The following is a 27,240-nucleotide window of genomic DNA, read 5'->3' as shown; positions in this document are numbered from 1 at the left end:
AAGTTCGAATTGTAAAAAGTAGAGACAGTTGAAAAGGGAGTAGCAGAGCTGAGGCTCATGCCTAGACATGTGAGGGTTATGAGCGGTGGTGGCCAAGCCCCAGTTCCTCAGTAATCAATGTTACAAGGCAGGGAAAAGAAAAAGAATAAAGATCATAAAGAAATGGTGGTAGCAAGAAAAGTTAGGACATAAAAATTAACCGAACTGGAGAAAGTGGCCCAGAGTGAGTTCTGCAAAAGCCCTGCAGAGCCCAAAGCTGCCTTGAATTCCATCCGCATCTTCAAGATGCTCCATTTTATGACCATTTCTTTACATGCATCTCCAGAACATCCTCTTCCTTATATTTGCTTCCATCACATGAGCTAGCCCAAGGGAATCCATGAAGGGAAACAAAGTAAAATCTCCTCCTGACCATGTCACCACAGCCATGACCCAGTGCCATGGCAGACATATACATAGATGGTTGGGGAAAAGCCCAGGAAGGAAGTCCTGGTGGACCTTGTCCTTCCAGTTGGCATTGGCTGCCATAGAAAATCTTGAGGTGGCTGGCTTGCTATGGAAGAAAATTAAGGCACCAGCCCTGAGGTATTAAACCTTTGGATACCTGGGTTTCCTGTACCATCTCATGTAGTAAGGAGCAAGAATTTTATATACTGGGCTGCAGTGCTCAAATTTTGTTCCTCACGTACAATATCTAAAAAATAAAAAGGACCAACAGTGTGTCTGTGAAGCACGGAGGAGAGCTGGAGAGATACGTGCTGAGTGGCATCTAGATTTAGCTGGGAAGGACATCTTCAAGTACCCACAGAAGAAGAGGAAAGAAAGCTGACCCGAAGACAAGGGATCATCAAAAACATGTGCAGGGCTGGCTAGAAAGAAAAGAAAACTTTGGACCAGTATTCCTTATGAACTCTGATGCAAAAATCCTAAAAAATACTAGCAAACTGAATTCAGCAGCATATTAAAAGCTTTATACACATGACCAAGTGGGATTCATTCCTGAAATGCAAGAATGGTTCAACATACAGAACCCATCAATGTAGTACACCACATTAACAGAATGAAGGGGAAAAAACCACACGATCATTTCAATTAATGCAGAAAAAGCATTTGACAAAATTCAGTACCTTTTCATGATAAAAACACTGGGCAAACTAGGAATAGAATGAAACTAAGTCAACATAATAAAAGCTATATATGAACATCACAGTGAACATGGTACTCAATGGTAAAAGACTAAAAGCTTCTCTAAGGTCAGGAACAAGATAAAGATGTCTGTTTTCACCACTTCTGTTCAACATAGTGTTAGCCAGAGCAATTAGGCAAGAAATTTAAATAAAAGGCATCCAAATGGTAAAGGAAAACATAAAATTATCTCTGTTCACAGATGATATTATATGTAGAAAACATTAAAGATTCTACTAACTGTGATAACTAATAAATTAATTAAGCAAAGTAGCAAGATGCCAAGTCAATGATAGAAAGCAGTTGTTCCCGGTAAACTAACAATGAGCAGTCTGAAAAGGAAATTACAAAATTCATTTGCAATAGCATAAAAAAGAATAAAACAGGGACAAACATAACCAAGAAAATGAAAGACAAGTGTTCAATGAAAACAACAAAACATTGCTGAAAATAATTAAAGAAGACAAAAATAGATGGAAACACACCCCATATGCATGGATTGGAAGACTTAAGGTAATCTATAGATTCAACACCATCTCTATCAAAGTTCAAAAGACATTTTTTGGCAGAAATAGAAAAAGTCCATTCTAAAATTCATATGGACTCTCAAAGAACTCTGAATAGCCAAAACAGCCTTGAAAAGGAAGAACAAAACTGAAGGACTCACACATTCTTGATTCCTGATTTCAAAAGTTACTACCAAACAAACAAACAAACAAACAAACAAAACATTAAAAAAAGTTACTACAGTGTTACAGTAATCAAAGCACTGTGGTACCAGCATAAAGACAGACGAATGGAATAGAACAGAGAGCCCAGAAATAAACCCTCACTTATGTAGTCAAGTAATTTTTGACAAGGATGCCAAGACCACTCAAAAGAGAAAGGAAACTTTTTTAAAAATGGTGCTGGGAAAACTGTATCTTCACATGCAAAAGAAGGAAATTGGACCCTTATCTAACACCTATATTAAAAAATTAATTCAAAGTGGATCAAACACCTGAATGTAAGACCTAAAACTCTCAGAAGAAAGCACGGGGCAAAAGCTGCACAACATTTGACTTGGCAGTGATTTCTTGGATGTGGCACCAAAGATACAGGAAACCAAAAAATAGACAAATTGAGCTATAATTTTGTGTATCAAAAGACACTATTGTCAGAGTAAAATGGCAGCCCACAGAATGGGGAAAAATACTTGAAATCATATATTTGATTAGGAGGTTAATATCTAGAGTATATAGAGAACTAAAATTCCGTAAGAAACAGCCCAATTTGAATAAGGACTTGAATAAGTGTTTCTCCAAAGAAGACATACAAATGGTCAATAAATACACGTAAAAATGCTCAACATCACTGATCATTAGGGAAATGCAAATCAAAACTACAGTGAGACACACCTTACATTCATAAGGATGGATACTATTAAAAAAAAACAAACCAGCAGAGGCACCTGGGTGGCTCACTCGGTTGAGCATCCGACTTGGGCTCACGTCATGATCTTGCAGTTAGTGAGTTGGAGCCCCACCTCAGGCTCGCTGCTGTCAGCCAGTCAGCGCAGAGCCTGCTTCAGATCCTCTGTCCCCTTCTTTCTGCCCCTCCCTCACTTGCACTCTCTCTCAAAAAAAAAACACAAAAAACCCCACAAATAACAACTGTTGGGGAGGATGTAGAGAAATGGAACCCTCGTGCACTGTTGGTGGGGATGTCAAATGGTGCAGCCATCATAGAAACAGCTCAGTGAACGCTCAAAAAATTAAAAATAGAATTTACCATGTGATCTAGCAATCCCACTTCTGGGTATATGCCCAAAAGAATTGAAAATGAGTCTCAAAAAGATATTTGTACACCCATGTTTATGTCAGCAATTTTCACAACAGTTAAAATGTGAAAGCCACCCAAGTGGCCATTGGCAGATGTATGAATAAACAGAATGTGGTGTATACACGCAATGGAACATTATTCAGCCTTTAATGGGAAAGAAATTCTGACACATTCTACAGCATGGATGAGCCTTAAGAACATTATGTTAAGTGAAGTAAGTCATTCACAGAAAGAAATGATTCCATGTATATGAGGCACCTCAAGCAGTCAAATTCATAGGACAGAAATTTTAACTTGAAAATGAGTAAACTGCTGATAACCACAACATAGGCGAATCTCAAAAATGTTATGCTAGGGGTGCCTGGGTGGCTCAGTCGGTTAAGCGTCTGACTTTGGCTCAGGTCATGATCTTGCAGTTCATGAGTTCAAGCCATGCATGGGGCTCTGTGCTGACAGCTCAGAGCCTAGAGCCTGCTTTGAATTCTATGTCTCCCTCTCTCCCTGCTCTTCCCCTGCTCACACTCTGTCTCTCTCTCACAAAAATATTTTAAAAATGTTATGCTAAATGAAAGAAGCCAGGCGTTAAAGAGTACTTACAGGATGATCCCATTTATATAAAGTTAGAAAACCGGCAAAAGGAAAATACAGGTAAAATAATTCAGAATAGAATTTACATCTAGGTATAAAAGGTCTTGCCTGCAAACAGCACAAAGAGACAGAGAAATTTGCTATATCTTGTTTTGGAATGGTGGTTACCTGGAAATACAGAATTGTGAAAACTCATCAAACACCATTAAGAAGCACTTAATAAAACCACAAAGAATAAGGTTGTTCTCTATGGACTGACATGGAAGGTGTAAGTAAAACAAATTGAATTGCACAATATGGTCCCTGTCTAGATACATATTCTATGTATGTGTTATAAAGGCGTTATTTTTTCTTAATTTTTTTCATTAAAATTTTTTTTTAATGTTTATTTTTGAGAGAGAGAGCAAGCATGTGTGAGGTAGGGGAGGGTCACAGAGAAAGGGAGATGGAGGATCCGAAGCAGGCTCTGCGCTGACAGCTTGAACTCACAAACCCAAGAGTCATGACCTGAGCTGCAGGCAGACACTTAACTGACTGAGCCACCAAGGTGCCCCTATTTTATTTTATTTTATTTTTAACTTTTTTTCATCTTTATTTATTTTTGAGAGAGACAGAGCATGAGCGGGGAAGGAACAGAGAGAGAGGGAGACAGAATCTGAAGCAGGCTCTAGGCTTCCAGCTGTCAGCACAGAGCCCGACACGGGGCTTGAACCCACGAACCGTGACATCATAACCTGAGCCGAAGTCGGACGCTTAACCGACCAGGCCACCCAAGTGCCTCAAGGTGCCCTTATTTAAAAGAAAAAATGTTTATTTATTTATTTTTGAGAGACAGAGAGAACAGGGGAGGAACAGAGAAAGAGAGAGGAGAGAGAGAATCCCAAGCAGGCTCCACACTGTCTGTGTAGACCCCAACGTGGGACTCAAACCCATGAACCATGAGATCATGACCTGAGCTGAAATCAAGAATCGATGCTCAACCAACTGTGCCACCCAGGTGCCCCTAAAGACCTTATTTTTAAAGGGGGGAGGATAAGGGAAATAAACACTATAAAAATTTAACAATCATCTTTGATGAGGATAGTGGTGGCTGGGCATCCCCCATGGCTGGGTCTGCCCTTGTGTGTACCAATAAAGGCTGTCTACACATTTGGCAGTTACGTGGATTTGAGAAGGGACCACTTCCTTTCCTTTTTCCTTCTCCTTCCTCAGGCAAGTTCTGCTTTTTCTAGCCCCTGACCCTAACTTTGTATTACCTTGATTCCTTTTAGTATGGGGCCAGGTTTTTTATGTCTTTGCATACAACAAACAGGTCCCAGTTTTGTTCTGTTAGGTACTGGAATTTGGCTTATCACTATTTGACTTCTTTTCTCTCACAAAGCTGGTGCTCCATCATTTGGGCTTTCAGGCAGACTTAGGTTGGCAGTTCTTGGGTTGTGTCTCAGATCAGCTTCATCCCTCTGATCACTGTCTCTCTCTCTGAATGTCTCTGTCTCTCTGTCTGTCTCTGCCTCTCTCACACGCACGCATGCACACACAGTTGTAGATATGGCATGGATGTTCCTATGTCATAATTGATAATCATAATGGTCCTATCGGTTCCCATTGCTGCGCTGACTCCACCTGTTTTTCCTCCCCGCAACAGTGTCCACATCGCCACATTAGCAGGGCTCATCATCCCCTTTTCTCTACCCTTCCCCTTCCCCTCTTCTCTCCTCCATTATGCTCAGACAACATTCCCCATGCTTTTTGCCTCTCTGTTCTCTCAAACTCCTGTCTGAATTAGGACTCCTTCAGTTGCAAATGACAGAAAACTGACTTGGCTTAAGCAAAAGAAACTTTACTATTTCACGTAAAACTTACGGGGTGTATTACTTTATGTGGCTGCTGCAACGAATTACCACAAACATGGGAGCTTAAAACAACAGAAATTTGTTCTCTCTCAGTTCTGTAGGCTGGAGTCTGAAATCAAGGTAATCAGGAGAGCCATACTCCTCCAACAAGCTCTAGAGAATTCCTTCCTTGCCTCTTCCAGCTTCTGCTGTGACCTCTGCCGTGACCTCTGCCTACATCCTGACATCGCCTTCCCTTTTGTGTCTCTCTCAAAACTCCCTCAGCACCTCTCTGATGAAGCGTGCGTGTGATCGCATTATCCCATATAATCCAGGATAAGCCCCTCCTCACTAGACCCTTCACTTAATCCCATCTTTTACGGTAGGAGGTCACTTTCCCAAGTTCCAGAGATTTGATGTGGTTATCTTTTGGAGGCCCATTTTTCAAGGGGCAGATGTGGCTCAAGCTGCAGCTAGATTCAGGACCCCAGACAGTATTACCGGGTCCCTCCTTGATTCCTGTTTTATCTGTCTGGTCTGCAAAGCTAGGTGGAGCTTAAAATAGAGAATGCCATGATATAGGAAACCCTAGCCTACCTCATGCTCAGTCAACCTGATGGCCACTTATGGAAATCTATCACATAGAAGAGGGCCTGGGTCGAGGCCACCCTAAGCCTCTGCTCCTGATGACAGATCTGGCAAATCTCCTCTCTGAAATAGACCCTAGGGTTCAGGCTCACTGGGATGGGAATAGAGACAGGGAACATGTTCTAACACGTGTCCCCAGGGAGTATAGAAATTGGGCTTTATTTTTCTGCATCCCTTGCCCAGGCATCTCCACTCAGGGTAGGACAACAGAGTCTGGCTGTAGCCAGAGCCAGCAGGGAAGGTCAGAGCAAGAGCTGAGAAGCAGCATCTGTGCATGCAGCCTCCCTCCCCAGGGGCTGAGTGACAAAGCATTCCTCCCTTCTGCTGGCCACTTCCTGGGAAAACCAGGCATGGAAGCCATAAAACAGTATCGCGGTAAGTCCAGGCATATTAGAAATTATGATAAATGTAATCTGCAGTATTCATCTATTAAAAATACAGAGTTTCTTGCTGGATCAAAAGACACCTGTATTTTGTTGCCCACTCTGCGCCTGAGCTGTTGCTAGCCACGCGCACTCCCCACTGCTCTCCCATGGGCCAGCAGGCGGTGGGGGGTAAGGTGAACCCACCGCTCACCTTACATGGGCAGGTGCTGCAGAGGGAGGGCCAGATCCGGGCTGAGCGAGGCCTTGCACTTGACAGGTGAGCTCTGAGGTTGAGAAAATGGATTCCAGTGAACCGGAGACCCGGACAATGGAAACGAAGGGAGACCAAAGGAGTGTTTGAAAATCTCCTTCCAGACAAGCTTGTGTTGCTTCTGGAGTACCCCTTGGAGCAGAAGACTTCTGAACCCTGAACTCTGCAAAGCCTGGAGAAGACATACCACCTCCCCCAGCAGGACACAGAGGTTCACCAGGGGTGGTGTGAACTCATTGTTAGGCACAAATACACAAAAGCTTACCAAGATGTGGAGAGATTCTTCCTTGAGGTTCAGGCCATGGGCATATACATGTACCGGGGAGCTGATGGTGAGTGAGGATGCCAGACGGTCGCAGGTCGCCCGCAGGTGCTTTGAGCTGAGCAAGGAGCAGGTGGACAGATCCTCAGCTGAGGTGGTGGCTGAGATGTTGTCCTGAAGAGGAAAGATCACAGTTCATGCATCTACTCCTAGGTCTGGTGGGAGCAGGATGGCAATGACCCTGGACATCAAAGAAAGGGTCATGGGGCTGCTATAGCCAGCAACTAGTAGAAGCATCCAGGTCTTGGTGCTTCTCCTTCCAGAGGCTTCTCTCCCTAGAGCTCAGCTACTGCGTGGTGCCTTTGCCCCCTGCCCTGAACTTGCCACCTCAAGATACTGAATCTGAACTGGATCTCTTCTGTTAAGGCAGTTCTTTCACACAGATGATGAAAACTGTCAGAGATACATCAGAAAACCTGCTGAACATTTTGCATATTGCAGCATATGGCTGCACTAGATATTTCTAGAATTCCAGGAAGTCACAGAGATTCTGTATACTGGGACTAGTGAACACCATTTGATATTCTTCTCTGGGTCATTTCAGAAAGATTCTGCAGAATTATTTTGATGGATAGGTCTGTTGTTTAGATTTTTCCAAAACTTTTAAACCCTTGCTAAAAGGGCAGGGTAAGAATCCAAGATGTATTGATAATGAAACATAGTGGATTACTATTTTTATATTCCTGTGTGCTTCTGAATTTAATACTGTTTTAAAAAAGAGAAGAATGGTGTTACCCAAGAGGTATCCTCTGCAAGCTGGTTCTGTCCCTCTCCCGCCCACCAGTCTCCTTGTCACTTTCCTGGATGGTTCCAGGAGCATGAAGGGTGTGCTCCTGCCCTGATGAGGCACAGCTGGAGCCTGTGGGGCTGTCACCCCTTCCACGAGCACACATACAAGGAAACCAAGCTTGCATGTCCGGAAGGAGGACGGTGTGAAACCATGAGAGAGAGGCCGTAGTGGTCTGTGCAGTCCTGAGATTGTGCCATGGGCTGCGATGAATGAGAATGGTTTGGAGCCTGGTTCCAGGCTGTGTTCACCTGGCTCTGCATCTGGCCTGTGGGGGTAAGTGTGGCTTTAACACATTCCATCATTAGAAGCTCTTGGTCAGAATTCTCTACTGGTGACTGTTATTCTAGAAGGTTTACTGGCGGGGGGTGGGGGTTGGTGCTGCTCTTCACTGTTACATGTGCTCTACGTATGACTGTATGTGCTTTGTTTACAAATCCTTTGGTACAAGAATCAAATTTTGATTTTTGAATTTTAATAAATGCAAGAATGCTGAAAAAAGACACCTGTATTTTGTTAACAAAACGTGATGGAAGTTGAAAATAAGGCAGTGGATAAAAATATAGCAGGGGTTCAACTTGTTAAAATCACTGTGTTGTACACCTGAAACTAATTTAACCTTGTGTATCAATGTGCTTCGATTTAAAAACACACAAATGATCCAGGAGAGACTTCCACTTCTGATAATGCTGTGATAAGTAATTAGGATTAATTACTGGAAAATACTGGAGAATACTGGAAGAACTGATCAAAATATATATTTTTTTAATTATGCTTGAATGGATTGAAAAGTAACAATATAGGAGCTCCTGGGTGGTTCTGTCCATTAAGCATCCGACTTCGGCTCAGGTCATGATCTCATGGTTCGTGGGTTTGAGTCCTATGTCAGGTTCTGCGCTGACAGCTCAGAGCCTGGAGAGTGCTTTGGATTCTGTGTCTGCCTCTCTCTCTCTGCCCCTCCCTCGCTTATGCTCTCTCTCTCAAAAATAAGTAGACTTTAAAAAAAAAGGAAAAAAATTAACAATATAGTAAAAAATTTCTGGGCCGTGATCTAAACTACGAAAGAAATTAAAAGATGCAAGCCTGGCATTTGGAGGTTGTCCAACACCTATATCTCCAAGCAGGTGCTTCCCGTGCCTTCCATGTGTCCCTCCCACCTCTGCCTGCATCTTCCAGCCTACACCTGTCTTCCCCTACCCCCTCATCCTGTTAACTTCACACTAACACCTTCCAACCTTAGATGGCCTCCTCTCTACATACCCCCTTTTTGTGGCTTTATTAAGTGCTTCTTAATAGAGTTTGATGAGTTTTCATAATTCTGTATTCCCTGATAACCACCATCCAAAATAAGGTAAACAAATTTCTCTTTCTTTGTGCTGTTTGCAGGCAACACTTCTTACATTTTACCCCCAGATGTCAACTCCATTCTGAATTATCTTATCTATCGTTTAGTTTTGCCTGTTTTCTAACTTTATATAAATGGAATCATCCTGTGAATGCTCTTTGATGTCTTTCATTTAGCATAATGTTTTTTGAGGTTCATCTGTTATCATGTGTATCAGTAGTTTGTTCACTTTTATTACCGTCTGTTATTTCATTAAATGAATATACCACAATTTCTTTGTCTAGTCACCTGTTGGTAAACACTAGGGTTGTTTCCAACGTTGACCTCTTTGAATAAAGTTGCTATGAACAGGCACGCACAGCTCTTTTGCAGACATGTGTTTTCATTTCTCTTGTATAAATACCTATGAGTAGAACTGCAGAGTTATAGGGTGGATATATGGTTAACTTCATTAGAAACTGCCAAACCCCTTTCCAAATGCTATTTCTAACCCCCACCAGCAGTGTTATTAGAGATTCAACTGCTGTGTGTCTTTGCCAATATTTGGTGTTGTCAGTATTTTTTATTTTCGTCATTCTCTAAGGTATCTTATTGTGGTGCAAATTTTCCTTTCCCTCATGACTAATGATGTTGGGTATCTTTTCGTGTGCTTCCCAGCCATTCATAAACCTTTTGTGAAGCATTTAAGATTTTGCTCCAAACTCCTTGTTTCTAATGCTTATTTGGTTCCATTATTTGTTTGAACTGAAATGTGTGTAATTGAATTCTCTATTAATAAATGTTTAAATTGTCTCAACTTTATGTTTTTACCAACTAGCCAGAAATGACTGTCTCTATATACACTTTGGTGCCAGTGGGCCAGTATTTTCAGTGTGCTGCCTTTTTAGCCGAATTTTGGGCATTTGATGTAGGAAAGAGTGGGAGGATTTCCACATTTTCACCAAAACAAACTCTACATCTGGAACCATCCTGGTGCCTGAGTCATAGGTACACTTATGACATCATAACCCTGTCTCCTTCTTCCCTCTTCCTGCCGGGCTGTGGCTGGGAGAGCACAGACCTGGGGGCAGTGAAAACATTGAGCTCCTAATCATGGGGAATTTAGGGGATTGCAGACTGGAGGGGATTTGAACCATTTATGTCCCAAGTCATGGGCATTTGGTTTTGTGTAAGAGAGAGCCACCCAAAGTTACAGTCAGGGGAAGGTGGATTTGCACAGTTAACTCAGGGTGCCAGTCCTACATTTAGGGTCTCTGGGCAAGGCAGGAGGTTGAGTGTTTGGTGGATTTGGCACAAAGTTGTACAAAGAGCACCTACCGATACCTTTCCCCTCTAAACTCTGATTACAGAAGGATGGCCAGTTTTGTGAAATCACAATAGAAGAAGACATTGATGAAACCAGATCAATGAAGAAGAAAGAGAAAAAGAAAAAAATACAGCCTTCACCCACACCGCCACCCCCTCCACCAAAGGTGAGTGAGAGGTCCTCAAAGTTGAAGGTTAACTCCTAGTTGCAGCATCTCTGACCTGAGTCACTCAACAGTCATGGGTTGTCCTCTCTGTGCCCCATAGCATGGCATGATCCTGGAATTTGTCATCTGAACTAGGATCCACAGGTGAAAGATAGTGGTATCAATTATTCCTCAGGAACAATAAGCATAACCCCAGAACGTCCCTGGGCAACCAGGATGAATGGTTGGCCTATCCCAAGCTGGAGTGAGTAGGGATGGACTCATCCTTGATTATCTTCCCCTCTTAGTTCCTTCTCGGTCAGAGAAATGTGGGTGACTGAGGCACGGAGACTTGGTTGTAGGGAGGGGAACAAGTGGGGATCAGACCATGTCAAGCTGGGGAGTGGAATGGTGAGCCAGTGTAGGGAAGGCATTGCCACGAACAGGGAGAGCTGAGTGTAGAACTGTGTGGGAGCATGTGTGTGTGTGTATGTGCACACATGTGTGCATGTATGCATGCTAACTAAAGTCAAGGGTGTGAGAACCAAGAAGAGTGAAAGTGAGAAATGAGTAAGACTCATTCTCACTCAGTAAGGACTCCAGACCATGTGGAGCAGGGAAACTTCTATACTGTGACTTCCCGGAGGGACACAGCAGGTTGTGGGTTGGGCTGGAGTCAGGCATGAAAGGTGAGCAAAGGATGCCACTTCTCCAGCCTCCAAGTGGGATGTAAGGGAAGGGATATTGCACCCCAGGTAGGTGGCCAGGCCCATGTGCAACACGATACTTGATGTACTGGTTCCAGGCTGGCCAACGAGGTCCATGTCACCACGTGGTAGCTAGGACGTATAAGGGCCCTGAGATGCAGGGGACAGACAGTGTGACGTGTCCAGGTCCATTAATCAGAGAGGGGAAGAGACAGGACACCTATCTGGTCTACTGGCTCCCTGCCTAGTCTTCCTGAAATCCTGAGGAAGGGGACGTTGACAAAGGATCAGGAGCCATTCCTGGCACAGCCTGGAGCTGAGTTGGGTGGGGAATGTCCCCTGAGAGTCCCTTCTTTGTCTTTGCAACCTCTTCCCCCAAAGAAAAAGAAGCTCCCTGACCAAGAACAGAAAGCCATACAGATCCAGGCCTGGTGGCGGGGCACCCTGGTGCGCAGGACATTGCTGCATGCGACACTCAGAGCATGGATCATTCAGGAGTGGTGGAAGATGACACTGGCAAAGCTGCTGGAAAAGAGGAAACGAGCAGCCCTAGAGTCCTACGCTCAGCAAGAACGGGCAGTGGTCAAGCTACAGTCCTTGGTCCGCATATGGCACATACGCCAGCGATACTGCCGTTTGCTCCATGCTGCCCACATCATTCAGCTGTATTGGCGCTGGCATAATTGCCATAGCCGTGGCTTTTTCCAGGGCAGCTATGACCTCACAGCATCCCATCTGGGACTAGAACTCGAGATTTTTCTGGGGTCACAGATTTGTCAGATTACAGACTGCATCCCCTTCCCAATAAAGAGCTAATCAGGTCTGCTCCAACTCTGTGTCACCAGATCTCTGTCACAAGCTCCAGGAGGTCCTGTGTCAGCAAAGGGTCAGGGAAAATGATGGCAGATACCGGGCATGTCACGGTCAGCTCTGAGGAAGTGGCAGAGGTCATCTGGGGTCCCTTGTGGAAATGGATTCTAACTACCAGGTTCTGGGTGAGGGGGATCTGTAATTGATTAGCAATGTCTGCCATGGGTAGGAGAGTTGGGGATGCAGGGCCACCAACTCCACCAACTCCAGGGAGACTCCTTCACACTGTGGTCCATATAAATGGCACCTCCTATAGTTATGCCACATGGAGGTTGTGTCCCCTGATGCCCTTAATTCTTCCATGTCTTCCCATTAAATGTAGAACAATTCAAAAAGCCCTCCCATGGTCTAGATAAGCCTGCAGGGTCTGGCCCTGACCACGTCGCCCTCTCCATGTCCTCCTTGGCCCACCCTGCTATTCAGACCTCCCCCGCACATTCCCATCTCAGCAGTTTGCACCTGCAGCCTCCTCTCCTTGGATGCTCTTACCAGGTGGAGCTCCCCCTCCGTTCAGGTGTCTCCGTTCAGGTGCTCCACTCTCTCTCCTCAAGGAGACCTTCTTTGACCACCTTATTGAAATGCCTTCCCCACCTTACTGTACGCTCTAGCTCCTGACTCTGCTTTCCTCTTTTCAAAGTTCCCATCACTACCCAAGGTTATCTTGCCTCATTTTCTATTTTCTGTTGCCCCCACTAGAGGATGAGCTTCAGGAGAATAAGGACTCTGGGTTCAAATCTGTGTTCCCAGAACCTAGGTCAGTAGGTTCTGTTTCTTCATCTCTCTCCCTTTCCAATATGTTATTGTATGTATATTTTAGGTTTTGTATATCATGTCATTTTGTCATCTTAAAAAAAAAAAAAAAAGTCCCTTTCTGGGTTGGGAGACACTGCCCCGCCCAGGTCTAGCCAGTTAGTTCTTAGAGATAGCTAAGGACTCATCCCAGAGCACGCCTTTCATCTGCAAGCTAACCTATTCAGGGAGGTACTTCCTTTCTCTCTGTCCTCTACACCCCAGAGGGCTGTATTTCTCTGCCTTAATTATCCCAAGCCAGGTACTAGGCACCTGCCCACCCCCAACAGCTTAGGGGCCACAGAAAACACTCAAACCATTCTAAACTGTTACCCTTTCCTGCCTTGCCTTTCCTACTCCAACATAGGCCATGGGAAAAGTTTTTCCCTCATCCTTGTCTTCTGCCACCTGACAAAAACCTGATGACCCTGTGTGACATGCGATGACCTCTTCTTTGAGACATTGAAGTATAATAAACTTTATTTTGTGCTTCTATTTTCTTGCAGCTGCACCTGACTGATCATCACATGAAAGAACACAAAACATGAATATAATTTAAGTAAAATTCACATAACCATTTTTAGATTAGCCATATAATATTAACGATTAATATAAGACTAGGGGCGCCTGGGTGGCGCAGTCAGTTAAGCGTCCGACTTCAGCCAGGTCACGATCTCGCGGTCCATGAGTTCGAGCCCCGCGTCAGGCTCTGGGCTGATGGCTCAGAGCCTGGAGCCTGTTTCCCATTCTGTGTCTCTCTCTCTCTGCCCCTCCCCCGTTCATGCTCTGTCTCTCTCTGTCCCCCAAAAAATAAATAAACGTTGAAAAAAAAATTTTTTTTTTTAAAAATACAAAAAAAAAAAAAAAAAGACTAAAAATTCAGTGGCCTTTAGTACCTTCGCCATGTTAAGCAACCACTGTCTTCTGTATCAAGTTCTAAAACATTTTCATGGTCCTAAAAGAAAATCCTGTACCCATTAAGGGGCACCTGGGTGGCTCAGTCAGCTAAGCATCTGACTCTTTATTTTGACTCAGGTCACGATCTCATGGTTGTGAAATCGAGCCCCACATCGGGCTCCGTGCCTAGCATGAAGACTGCTTGGGATTCTCTCTCCCTCTCCCTGCCTCTCTGCCCCCTCCCACTCACACACACTCTCTCTCTCAAAATAAATACATAAACATTAAAAAAAGAAAGAAAGAAAACCAAGGAAAGGGTTCCTGGGTGGCTCAGTCCGTTAAACGTCCGGCTGCTCAGTCATGATCTCGCAGTTCATGGATTTGAGTCCTGCTTCGGGCTCTGTGCTGACAGCTCAGAACCTGGAGCCTGCCCCTCCCATGCTCATGCTCTGTCTCTCCCTCTCTCTCAAAAATAAATAAACATTAAAATTTTTTTAAATAAATAAATAAACATTGAAAATAATTTTTAAAAAAGAAAAGAAAACCTTATACTCATTAAGCGTTAATTCCCTGGTAGCCCGTCCTCCTGCCAGTGGCAACTGCCAATCTGCATTCTGTCTCCATAAGTTTACCTACTCTGGACTTTTCATATAAATGGAATAATAAAATATTTTGTCTGGTTTTGAGGCTCATCCACACCGTAGTATGCATCAGTACTTCATGACTTTTTATAGCTGATTAACATTGTGTGTCTATACCAGCTTTTGTTTATCCACTCATTTTTTTTAACTTTTTAAAAAAATCTATTTATTTTGAGGCAGAGGGCAGGAAGGGGCAGAGAGACAGGAAGAGAGAAAATTCCAAGCAAGCTCCACACTGTCAGCACTGAGCCCCATGTGGGGCTCGAACTCACGAACCTCAAGACCATGACCTAAGCCGAAACCAAGAGCTGGACGCCCAACTGATGGAGCCACCCAGGAACCCCATTCCACTCATCTTTTGATAGATATTTGGATTGTGTGTACCTTTTGGCTACGTGAATAATGTCACTACAAATATTTAGCCACTACACGACATTACATTCCCACCAATGGGGTACAGGGTTCTAATTTTTTTACATCTTTTCTGACACTTTTTTTTCATTTTTGCAAATTCTAGCCAACCCAGTGAGTGGGAAGTGGTATCTCATTGCAGTCTGATTTACATTTCCCTCATGATGAATGATGTTGGGCATCTTCTTGTGCCTTTTGGTCATTTGTCCACCTCTGGAGAAAAGTCTGTTCAAACTTTGAGAAACTTTTCATTAGGTTGTGGCTGTCTTTTTGCAGTTTCAATAAACATTTATGTAATGAATGAATACACAATCCTACCAGGACTTGAATTTGTGGCTTCACCATGGTTCACAGCCTATTTTCTGGAAACAGCTGCCCCACCATCCCTGAATGAATCTCTCAGACAACCATCCTAGGTCCTTCATACCCAGTTGACATGTTATTCTAGGATTTTTGGAATTATTATGTCTCTCTGGCAATGCTTCCATGTGTGTATGTGTGTGTGTATATATGGGCAATGGAAGGAGGATCTATTGGTCTCGCCATTTCATCTACAGATACTGCTCTCTCTGTTGGTTTTCATCTCTCTATGTGTCTCGGTCTATCCCTCATAATTCTGTCTCTCATTATATCTATAATCTGTTCCTCAGTATCTTTCTCCCCCAGTCTGGGCCTCCCTCTGTCCTACACATTTCATGATGTCTCTGTTTTTCAATTCACTGGATTTTCTGGATCTGTACCTTTCTGGTAGAGATCATTAATAGCTAACCTCCCTTATATGTATTTCTTCTCTTCTAGGTCTTGCTTGCCCCTTATCCCTAAGAGCCCTAAGAGCCCCTCAAAGATGAGATGGAGAAGTCTCATGGAGGGTACCAATATGGTTGCTCCTGGATGATGGAGGCATGCACCTAACCTAAACTCAGCCTAGGACGTGCAAGTACTTAGAAATGTCAGAATATTTTATGCATGTGGCCACAGCGATTGGTTCAGGAATGAGTGCATGACATAAGTCAGGCCATTGAGTCTCTGTTGTGGTGCTGTATTGAAACTCCTAGGATTACCAATTATAAGGATTATGAAACCAGAGCTGCTAGGGGCACCACATGGAAATAGTTGAGAATGGAACTGACACAGAGTAAAGTGGATCCATCAGTTGCCAAGAGAAAGACTAAGCCGTGAGGATTCCTTTGGGCCCCTGGAGCCAGCCATGCCTGAAGCTACAACTACCTATACTATGGGAATTCATTTTGTGAGCCAGTAAACCTTCATTTTCACTTATGTCAGTTTGTTAAAACAGCAAAAAAAAAAAAAAAAATCTCACTAGATTGATAAACATTTAAATATTACTCAGGGATCAAAAAGAATGAAATCTTGCCATTTGCAACAATGTGGATAGAGCTAGAGTGTAGTATGCTAAGCGAAATAAGTCAGAGAAAGACAAATATCATATGATTTCACTCATATGTGGAACTTAGGAAACAAAAGGAAGTGCCTGGGTGGCTCAGTTGGTTAAGTGTCCAACTTCGGCTCAGGTTATGATCTCATGGCTGGTGGGTTTGAACCCCACGTTGGGCTCTGTGCTGACAGCTCGGAGGTTGGAGCCTGCTTCAGATTCTGTGTCTCCCTCTCTCTTTGCCTCTCCTCTGCTCGTGCTCTGTCTCTCTCTCTCTCAAAATTAAACATTAAAAAATTTTTAAATAAAAAAAAGAAAACAGGTGAATATAGGGGAAGAGAAGGAAAAATAAAATAAGATAAAAACAGAGAAGGAGGCAGACCATAAGAGACTCTTAAATACAGAGAACAAACTGAGGGCAGCTGGAGGGGAGGTGCCTGGGGAGATAGGCTAAATGGGTGATGTGCATTAAGGAAGATATTTGTTGGGATGAACACTGGGTGTTACATGTAAGTGATGAATCACTAAATTCTACTCCTGAAACCACTGCTACACTATATATTAACTAACTTGAATTTAAATTTTTAAAAAAGACTTAAATAAAATGTAAGGACAAAAAAAATTAAAAGAGATTGAATTTGATGTGAACTGCTTCTCAGAAAGTGGTTTTCAAAAATTAGTTTTTGAGTTAGAAACCTGACAGAAGGTGTGCCTAGGGAATTCTCAGGTAAGCGTGGGGTTATCTCTCATTTAATGAACCCAGGTCTTCTAATGCTGTGTAGTGTGGTGAAAAGGGAAAGTGCTATAGATTGATGGGTAAATCAGCTAATTATCTAGAATTAGAATGAATGAATGTGAATCTAATCATGGATTGGTCACCTATGAGCCAAATGTGGAGTCTTTAGCCTAGTTCAACAAGTCAGCAGGCAGGAGTCATGGGCAACCATCAGCCGTTCATGAAACAACTGTGTTAGAAATGAATAGAATTGTCAGGTCCTTCTCTTGTCTCACTCGACTTACACAAAGCACATGTGTGCAGTCTTCACTTCTAGGATAACCTCTGAGCTGTGTCTCCTAAAGAAAGTGGACATCCTATTATATGTGTTGGATCGAAATAGAGCAATGCTTTTCAAACTGTAGCATACATCACAATCATGTGAGGGGGCTCATCAAAGCAGATTGCTGGCCCCACCCAACATATCTGATTTAGTTTACAGGGTCCCAAGAATGAGTATTTCTAGTATGTTTTCTAGGTAATGCTGTGGCTACTGTTCTAGGGAACCCCACTTTGAGAACCACTGGGGTAGATCTTAACTGTGTGGTCACTGTGAAGGACAGCATGACCAAAATAGCAGAGCCGCACATAAATTGGAGGTTTATTTCTCCTTTCCAAAGAAGTTGAGAAATAGGTGTCCAAACCCTGGGATGGCACTTCAGAGGGTAAAGAATCCTAGCCCCTTCTACCTTGTTACTCTGCTGTATACGGTCTGTGAGCCCAAGATCACCTCATGATCCCAAATGGCTATTTCAACTTCAACAATCCCCTCCACAATCTAGCCAGCGAGGAGGAAGGAGAAGGAGAAAGGCATATTCCTTCTCTTTTAGGGCATATCCTTGAAGTTACATATGCCACTCTTGTCCATAGCTCAAAGGAGGTAACAGAAGACCAAATAAAAGGGGAGATATACCATATAGTTATTGATAGAATGACTCAACATTGTAAAATTGCAAATTATCTACAAGTTGATCTCCAGGTGGAACTCAATTCCTATAAGAATGTGATCAGGAGTTTTTGGGAACTTGACAAGCTGATAAAAAATCATATTAAGTAAGTGTCCACAATCAGTTAAGACGGTTTTGACAAAAAGACTAGAGCTAGGAGTATGGTAAAGCACATGAAAATACATCAAAAGACTGTAATAATAACAGTGTGTAGTTGAGACACTAAGAATCTAAGGTGAGGAGTAAACATTTAAATACGGATTTGTTGGATTTCCCTCATCCCATTCTCTTCCTTCATGTGTACAGCTGGCAATAGCCCCTCCTCCACCCTGGCTGAAGAGAGTTTTCTTTTCTGCCTAAGTTGAACCAGAGAGGATCTAGACTCCAATATTTCAGTCATGGCGGAAGGCAGAGGTGAAGGCAGAGGTGGCGGAAGGCATACTAAAATGGAGCAATTAATTGAAAGTGTGTAGGCTAGACAGTGAGGCCTCCAACCCTTGGTGCCAGCTCAGCTCCCTGAAGGCTTGCAGTCAGTCAGGTTTCATTCCACTCTCTGACTTGAGGTTCTGGGATTCCTTTCTGGGACATCAGTCAATTATTGCTACGCAAATGCTGCATGGCAGACTGCCACAAGCCTCAGTGGCAGGCAGCAGTAAGCATGCTGACCTAGGCTGTGTTTAACTGGGGTAGCTTGTCTAGAGAAACTCTGCCCCACGTTTCTCATCCTCTTCCTCATACCCCGGGCACTTCCTTGTTGGCAATGGCAGAAGTCCAAGAGGGTAAACATAAATTGGCAAAGACTTTCAAAGCCGAGGCCAAACTTGCATGTCATCATTCCACCTTATTCTGTTGGCCAAAGCACATCACATTGCCAATCTAAGGCACAGGAAGATAGATTCTGTCCCCTTAAGGGAAGAAACTACAAAGTCCCATAGGAAAAAGTATGAATGTAAGACCACTAAAGCAATCTACCACAAGCTCCAAAGAATAAAACAAATGAATGCTAATTTGGGGGGTCCCCCACTGAAACAAAACCCAACTCTGCCTTATTAACCTACTCTGAGTGGTACCAGTTAAGAAACCGCACCCATGCACCCTGAGCTTCCCTTTAGCATTTTAGTGCCACGCTCACACACATGAATAAACAACCAAGGATCATTAACATGAGAGACTGAAATAAAAAGAAAAAAGGGGACTTAAAAGAAAAGAGATCGTACTGGGAACAGAAGAAAAAGGTTTAAAAAACCAAACTTAACAATTACAACTACTATTCTCTTTTTTTTTAATGTTTATTTATTTTTGAGAGAGAGAGACAGAGCACGAGCCGGGGAGGGGCAGAGAAAGAGGGAGACACAGAATCCGAAGCAGGCTCCAGGCTCTGAGCTGTTGGCACAGAGCTGGTGGGGCTGGAACCCATGAACCATGAGATCATGACCTGAGCCAAAGTAAGATGCTTAACTGACTGAGCCACTTAGGTGCCCCTATTACTACTATTCCTAATAAAAGATAACAAATCAATGAAATAAGAATACTGTGCTATAAAAGAATAATCCAAGGACAAGAAAGAGCTCTTGAAAGTTAAGACTTTTAAAAATGGAGAATACCTCCTAAAAAAGTAGAATAAAAAGACAAAGAAAATAGTGTAGAAAATATTGGAAAATTAGAGGATCAATCTATGATCTAATAGGTTTTCTCTAAGTATTAAAATGGAGAAAATTAAAAGGTAGAAATGATTTTTAATAAACTAATACAATAAAGTTTCCAATAGTTGAATAATACAAATTTTATAAACTAATGTGCCCCATACAGTGAGTGAGGCAGGGAGTGGGGGAACATCTCAGAGAGGCTGAGAACAACATGTCTAGTGGGTGTGAGGGATCTGGGATGGTTGGCTCAGAAATGTTGGGACAGTTGTTTCTAGGGAGTAGGGAGTTTCATCAGTAGGAACCCTGATGAAGACATAAATCTAAGACCTAGATGGAATCATGTATTCCTTCACTATGCAATCACTTATTGAAACAACAGTAATTTCAGAACATCCTAAAAACTAAAGATAAGGGATAAGGAGAAAATCCTAAAAGCTTCCAGAGAGGAAAAAATAAGTCACATCATATGGAGAAAGGAATCAGAGTAACATTAGACCTCTAGGAAAACAGTTAAAGCAATTCCTCAAAATTCTGAGGGAAAACTATTTTCAGTCTAGAATTCCATACTCAGCAACACTATCAATCAGATTTGAAGGTGTAAAAAAAAGTCATTTTCAGACATGCAAATCTGTACATATTGATATCCATATACTTTTCCTTAGGAAACTATCATAACATGTGCTCTATCCAAAATAGGGACTAAATCCAAGAAAGAAGGAGACCCAATGTGCAGGATCATGTTCTGTCACTTGGTGAAGACCTCAGTGTAAGATGTAAACCAGAATTTAACAGGAAAATATGTGACCCTAGATGAGAAAGCACTAATTTAAAAAATTTCAAAAGCACAATTACAAAGGGAGAAATAGATGGAATGATATCTGTGCAATGAATAACACCATGAAGAAAGTCAGCTGGCCGATGATTGTTGGGGAGAGAATATTTGTAACATATCTATCCACAAAAGATTGTCCAAGGAAGTCATCCAAGAGGATGATGGGAATCCAACAGAAAAAATAGGCCAAGGACTCTATCAGGCAATTACACAGAGATGCTAGAAGGTCAAGATGAAATAATCATAAGAGCTGAAAGACACAGAGCAGTACTAAGACCAGGTGCCATTCCAAGGACTTCACCTTCATGAATCTCCGCAAGAGCTCCTTGGAGGAGGAACCATGTTTCTATCTTCACTTTGCCCAGGAGGAAACAGACACCACTGGAAGACTTGCTCAAGTGCACACAGCTAGAAAGGGTCTGTGTCAAGGTTGGATCCCTGTTATTCACCCTGAAGAATCCTGCTCTGCTCAAGTCCCTAGTGAGAAAAATGGAAATTAAAAGAGCAAGGTGACACCACTTCACATCTTTCAGTTCGGCGAAAATTAGGAGGTGATTGACAGAGGTTGCACTGGTGGTGCCACTGTGGAAAACAATCTGTCAGCATTTAGTAGCATGGAGGAACCACCTGTCCCATGACACAGCAAGCCACCCCCGTGTGCATTCCCTGGAGAATGCCTCCCATGGAGGCACAGACACATGCGGGAAGATGTTCCTCATGGCACTCTCTGCCATGGCTTAACTCATCCGTGGGGCAGAGAGCAGGGAAACAGGTTATCCTGGGTCATGAGCACATAGGGAGTCCTTATCTGTTGTCAAATTGTGTATATATTTAAACATTTTCATGATAAAAAGCTTTTATGAAGTTGTGCAAGAAAGGATAGGGAACCAGAATGTGCTCCATGGCACAGTGGTCAGTGGCACTCACAGAGTCATGATAATATAAACACTAAATTGCGATTGGGGACCTAAATGGCAGCAAGTGACCTAGTGGGGAAGATGAAGGGAGAAAAAGTGAGGTTTTGGGGATGGGGCAGAAAGCCAAGTCCTCATCTTTTTTGGTGGAGAGTTAAGGTCTTGAAATGAAGAGACCACATCAGCATGTCACTGAGGTCTGGAGGGGGCTATCCAGAGTCAGTTAAGAGATGAAAGTGAGCGTGCCCGTGAGATGGCAGTGGGGACAGCCAGAGGCAGCTGGTCTTGGAGGCAAGCCTGAATAACTAAGTGACTCTTTCAAATATGACCATTGCTACCACTAGAGGAATCTACACTGGGGAACACTGTCTCTTACATAATGACTCATGTTTGGAAAATTCCTCCAGCCCAGTAAATTTCAGACACTGAGTGGAAGGGCTTATTTTGTTTTAAGGAACATATATTGGCTTGTTAGGCACCAAACAACTGTAGAAATACAGGGGTTCAGCAGCTGGAGGGGAATAGAAATAGGCTGAGGTACCTCCATCCTGACCCTTCCTTAGCCCCTTCTGCTCACCCTCCATACTCACAGTCTCACATACTCACTAATTAAAAGAAGGATTTTCCCACATACTGAGGAAGGGCATGGAGGCAAAGAAGGCAAGACACAGGAAGCACCCTGAGCCCAGGAACCTTCCTCTGCACTGTGTAAGCAGCTCTCCTTAGTGATGATGACAGAAAAGTCTTGTGGGTGGGCCAGACTAGAGGTCATCCTTTGGACAGGACAGATTCACGGGGGCTATGGTTTCCCCAAGGACAATCCCTGGTCAATCCCTGGCAGGAGGGAAATGGGTAGATGTTTCCTCTTTACCCAACAAATTTGAGGCAACCTGGTCCCTGGGTCATAGTTGCCCTTGTGACATCATGGCTATCTCCTCCTCTCCCACCCTTCCTGATTCTGCCAGGACCAATGGAGCAGCAACCAGAGGGGGTGTGAACACCTGAACTACTGCCCCAAACCATGGGCGGTAAATGCTGTGTAAGACAGCCAAACACCCCCTCCCTGGAAGTAGGGAGTTAGCCCATGGCAGAGGGAAGCACCAGATGACTTCAAAAGGACTCAGGAGGGGCACCTGGGTGGCTCAGTCAGTTAAGCGTCCCACCCTTGATTTGGGCTCAGGTCATAATCTCACAGTTGTGAGATTGAGCCCTGTGTTGGGCTCCATGCCATGGAGCCTGCTTGGGATTCTCTCTCTCCCGCTCTCTGCCCCTCCCCCACTCATGCTCCCTCTCTCCCTCTCTCACATTAAATAAATAAACTTTTTTTTTAAATCTTAAAAAAAAAAAAAAGACTCAGAAAGAATGGGGAAGTAGACCTGTGAGGACTTTGCACAGAAACTGGTCCTCACTCAGGCTTTCTCTCTATATTCTGATTGCAGAAGTCTGGTCCAGATAAGGATGCACTAGAGACTGAGAAGCTGAAGGTAGGTGGAGCCTAGGAGCATGAGAGAACCACAGTTCATTGACCATCTGAGCACAGAGTTCTTGAAAGTGAAGGATCCATCTCTGGTCCCACAGCTGAGAAGTCAGCTCAGTGTTGCCCTCCTGTCCCCATAAATTCCCTCCCTATTCTGAGTGAGCTATGTTAAGTATGAAGAGACAGCAGAGAGGTGAGGAATCAGGATGCAGACAGGCCACTGGAAGGTGGGGCACAGTAGTGGGAACTGGAAATCCAGAGAAAGTAAAGCCTGGGTTTAGAAGGATATAGTGGTGACTGAAAGGTAGTGGAAATCAAAAGAAGTGAGGTAAAGGAAAACCCTCAAGGGGCTATGGGTTGGCATGAGGCATCAGGAGGCAGCATCATAGGCTGGAATCTGGGTTGAGATGTAGGCCATAAATGCAGAGGTTCATCCTCAGAGGACCTTTTGGTTCCTCACACTCATGGCAGGTCTTCTGGATCAGAAATTGTTTCCACAGAACCTGTGAAGATCACAGGGCAAGCATATCCCCATTTTGTAGATGAGGACACTATGACTCAGAAGATGACCAATACGTCTATGGCCACAGGTAAGGTAGAAGTAGAGGCAAAACCCCACCCAGGACTCCTGGGTCCTCAGAACCACCAGGGGAAAGGCTAGTTAAGAAAGAAGATCAGAGCTCCTTCGTGGCAGACACCAGACTTGTGGTTGTTCATAACAAATTCATGTGGAGTCCTCTGCTTTGCTTGGTTAGAGGCTTTGTCAAAAACGCCACAGAGCAAGAATCAAGGCAGCTGAGAAGATCCAGGCCTGGTGGCGTGGCACCCTGGTACGTCGCACCCTGCTGGTGGCAGCCCTCAGGGCCTGGATGATTCAGCTCTGGTGGAGAACACTTTTGTGGAGGCGGGTTCTTAAGCAGCGGCAGGACCTGTTGAAGATATATGTAATCCAGGAGGAGGCGGCAGTCAAGCTCCAGTCCTGGGTTCGCATGTGGCAGTGCCATCGACGTTACTGCCGAATATGCAATGCTGTCTGCATCCTTCAGGCCCCAAAGAGCTATTTTGCCTTCCAGACCAGTGATATTCTACAGGCACAATATGAAGTCACTCCCAACCAGCTGGAGTTCCATATTGAAATCCTATCAGTCTAAAAGTACCAGAGGGTGGAGAACTACTCCACTGCCCCCCAATAAATGTCTGACCAGGTTTTGTGTGTCTCAGTGACTCCTACACCATGAAGACCCCAAGGCCTCCACCTTCTATGTGGGAAAAGACAGATATCTCTCCCCCCACTCCCACCCTTTAGTGCTGACTGACAGTGGCCATATGCCACTGGCTCTATCCAAATCAGAAACTGCTACCTGAAGCTGTTCTCACACATCAAGAGCCAAGTGTACCATTCCATAGCCCTGGCACCATTATCTCCTGATCTTGCAATTGGGAGCAGTTAGGCTTTATATTCCCAAAGACTCCAGGCACCTCTTCTTATGAGAGTCGCCTTTGAATCCATGCTCTGTTAGCCTGCCATCATGAGCCAGCTGGGGCTTGCACCCACTGGCTATTTGGCAAGCCCCTAGACAGAAGTCAGACACTTTGCGGGCTCTTGAGAGCAGTACAGCCCATAGAATGCACAGGAGGCTGACCTTAGTGGTGACTAGGCACAAGGTTTTTCAAGTTTTGTGCTAATTTGGATGCTGTTTTCTTTGGGAAATAGCAGGTATCATGATCTTAAGGAACCTCAGCTCTGCTTCCATCCTCAGGACCAGCTTCTCCAGGGTGCTGAAACACAAAATAGGGCTCCCACTGATATCACTGCCACCCTATGTGTGACACCATTCTTAGTAACTTCAGTATTAACTTAGATGATGCTCCAAGCCCCTTGCCTCTTACCTCCAGTGATTCTGACTTCCATTTTACCTGAATCACCCACTCCTATAATTGCACCAGAGATTGTTGCTTTTCAAGCTGCCTTTAAGGAATGGCCTTAAAAAAAAAAAAAAAGTGTCCAATCCATCATATACTAATTCTTTTGTAAAACAATAAAAATGAATTGTGGGAAAAAACAAGTAGAAAATGTATACAGAATATAAGGCTTACTTTTGTTAGGCTGGACACACATAAAATTTCTGTTTCAATTTGCTATACAAATTTCTAAGTGCTTAATCTCAATCTTTGTACTTAATCTCAGTGGTAGCAAATGCTAACCATACTTTGGGTGGCATTGTCCTGGTCCTTGTCATAACTGACCACAGCAACACCAATACTGATTTTAATAATCTTGGTCTCTAACTTTTGCTTTCTATGCTTTAGGGCAGAAGTCAGAAAACTATGGTTTGCAGTTGAGTGGTTGTGATTGTGACATCAATCTTAAAATACTATCTGGTCCTTTACAGAAAAAGTTTGTCAACCTCTGTGTTAGAGTCGCTGATTCTTATGCATTGATCCAAATGTTTCTTCAGTCCTAATAAGGACTTCCCAAAGATTGACTTTACCAGTATTGTACTACTCTTTTCCCCAGCTCAGATTCCATTCTCTATCAAGGATTCTCTTACAATTTTACCACTGTTGGCCCTCTCTCTCCACCTTTGTGTGAACCCAACCCTTCACCTACTTCATCCACAAGAAAAGCTGAATTTCCGTGAAGAAAAACAAATCACTATATTGCGTGGTTTGGGTTTATCTTCAAGACCACAGATGGACAGACTTGCTTCTCAAGACACTTCTCTGTAAATTTGTTTTTTGACCTGAAGATTTCACATCACTTCCTTTTTCCTCAATGCGCTATTCTTCCTCTTTTCCTTTTGACCTCAAATGATGATATCACTACACCCTTAACTGAGAAAATGGCAGCAGACTGGACTTCCGTCTCCCTACTGTCTCATCCTCCATCTCAGCTGGCCTTTTTTACCACACTCATTGCCTTCCTTGAGTTGAAATGAATTATCTTTGCCCCATCCAATGCCACCCCTTCCACTTTGCTCTTCTGGTGCTCTTCTTTTCCTTTTGCCCACTGTCACCTCCTGCCTTTGCAATGATGTTCTGTAATTTCATTTGTTTCTCTGAACTGGTTTCTTCCTTTTCACCAAATCATTTACATCAGCATAAGTATCCTCCACCATTAAAAAGTCCATTCTTGACTACCTCCTATCCAGTTCTTTGCATCTTCTTATAGAAAAACATGTTGTCACTGTTTCCTCTCTTGCTCTTCCCATTCTCTCATAAATTCACTCCAATTGGTCTTTCCTTCCCCCCAACTCCACGGAAGCTACACTGGTCAAGGGTATTGATTGAGAGAGATTGTTTACAAAAATGACCAAAATTACTGTCCTCCTTGTATCCATGCACCTTTGCAATGTGACTTTGTAGCTCTATCAATAACAGACAGAGGCTACTTAACCTCCTCTTGTATCTAGGCCTCCCTGTGACTTTCTTTGGCCAATAGTATGCAGTAAAAGTGATATTGTGCCGGTTGCAAGCCTAGACTTTAAGAGGTCTTAAACAACCATCTCCCATGCGAACAAGGAGATTACCACTGTTGCATGAGACAACATATGGGACAGAGATGAGCTGTCTCTGATGAGGCCATCTTACATCACCAGCCCCCATCACACCTACCAACGGACCACGTATTTTTAGCGAACCCAGTTGAGAACAGAAAAATCACCCAGATGATCCTAGCTCAAATTGTCACTCCACAGACCTGTGAGTTCTATAAATGGTTATTGTTTTGAGTCTCTATGTTTTGGTGGTTGGTTGAACAACAAAAACTAACACCATCTAAAATCACCAACTAACTTGCTTACATGAAAATGGTGAATCCTCTGCTCTCTGCCTTCTCTCTGCATCAGACTACAAGTTGACAACTCTCTCTTACTTGAAACACTCTGTTTGGCTTCAGGAACATCACACTCTCCTGCTTTTTCTTCACTGGCTGCTTTTTCTTAATCTTATCAATGGCTTCTTCATTGATGAGCCTCTAACCTATGAGGGGCTCAATCATAAAAGTTCTTTTAGTCCCTCTTAATGTGTACTCCCAGATAACATCACCGACATGGTCTTAGCTATCTGCTATATTCTGATGCCATTCAAATCTACATCACCATCCCTGATAGCTCCTCTGAATTCCATACCCAACGTATGACTTCCCACTTAATGTCTTGCTTTGATGTCTAATAGGTTTTTTCAAACATAATGTGGCAGACAGGACCCCCACACTTCATGATTTTATCCAAAATTGCTTCTCCTTGTGCCTTGACCATTCACCACATCTGTTTGATTCAAATTCTCTTCTGAACCCTCCCTTTTACTTATCTCTATCCATCCCCA

At 43.5% G+C, this 27,240-nt stretch overlaps 2 protein-coding genes across 4 annotated transcripts in view; both read left to right on the top strand.

The window, feature by feature from the left end:
• Nucleotides 1-12,153, top strand: part of LOC112852942 (IQ domain-containing protein F5-like) — a 52,580-nt gene extending 40,427 nt beyond the window's left edge. For 2 of the 3 annotated variants that reach the window (XM_025916492.2, XM_086698072.1), the window contains 2 exons: nt 10,514-10,636; nt 11,704-12,153. In XM_025916492.2, the coding sequence (XP_025772277.1) occupies nt 10,571-10,636; nt 11,704-12,138 (501 nt within the window). In that variant the 5' untranslated portion in view covers nt 10,514-10,570 and the 3' untranslated portion in view covers nt 12,139-12,153. Of the gene's footprint in view, nt 1-10,219; nt 10,333-10,513; nt 10,637-11,703 lie in introns of those variants that run through there. The other variant, XM_086698071.1, reaches the window with a different exon arrangement.
• Nucleotides 12,154-22,353: 10,200 nt separating this feature from the next.
• Nucleotides 22,354-24,120, top strand: IQCF3 (IQ motif containing F3). The gene is made up of 3 exons (XM_025916506.2): nt 22,354-22,476; nt 22,877-22,921; nt 23,670-24,120. Exons 1-3 carry the CDS (start codon nt 22,459-22,461, stop codon nt 24,063-24,065), a joined length of 459 nt encoding a protein of 152 aa, XP_025772291.1. The 5' UTR covers nt 22,354-22,458; the 3' UTR covers nt 24,066-24,120.
• The last annotated feature ends 3,120 nt before the right edge of the window (nt 24,121-27,240 follow it).

This window comes from Puma concolor, chromosome A2 (genome assembly GCF_028749965.1).
Source record: "Puma concolor isolate L17-30 chromosome A2, mPumCon1.1.hap2, whole genome shotgun sequence".
In the NCBI taxonomy this organism is placed as follows: domain Eukaryota; kingdom Metazoa; phylum Chordata; class Mammalia; order Carnivora; family Felidae; genus Puma; species Puma concolor.
The sequence above is the reverse complement of the archived record's forward strand: the minus strand, read 5'-3'. Positions and strand labels throughout refer to the sequence as shown.

Coding starts and splice junctions, on each gene's coding strand:
- IQCF3 (XM_025916506.2), top strand. Junction 22,922..23,669: donor TAGAGACTGAGAAGCTGAAG/GTAGGTGGAGCC, acceptor TTGCTTGGTTAG/AGGCTTTGTCAAAAACGCCA.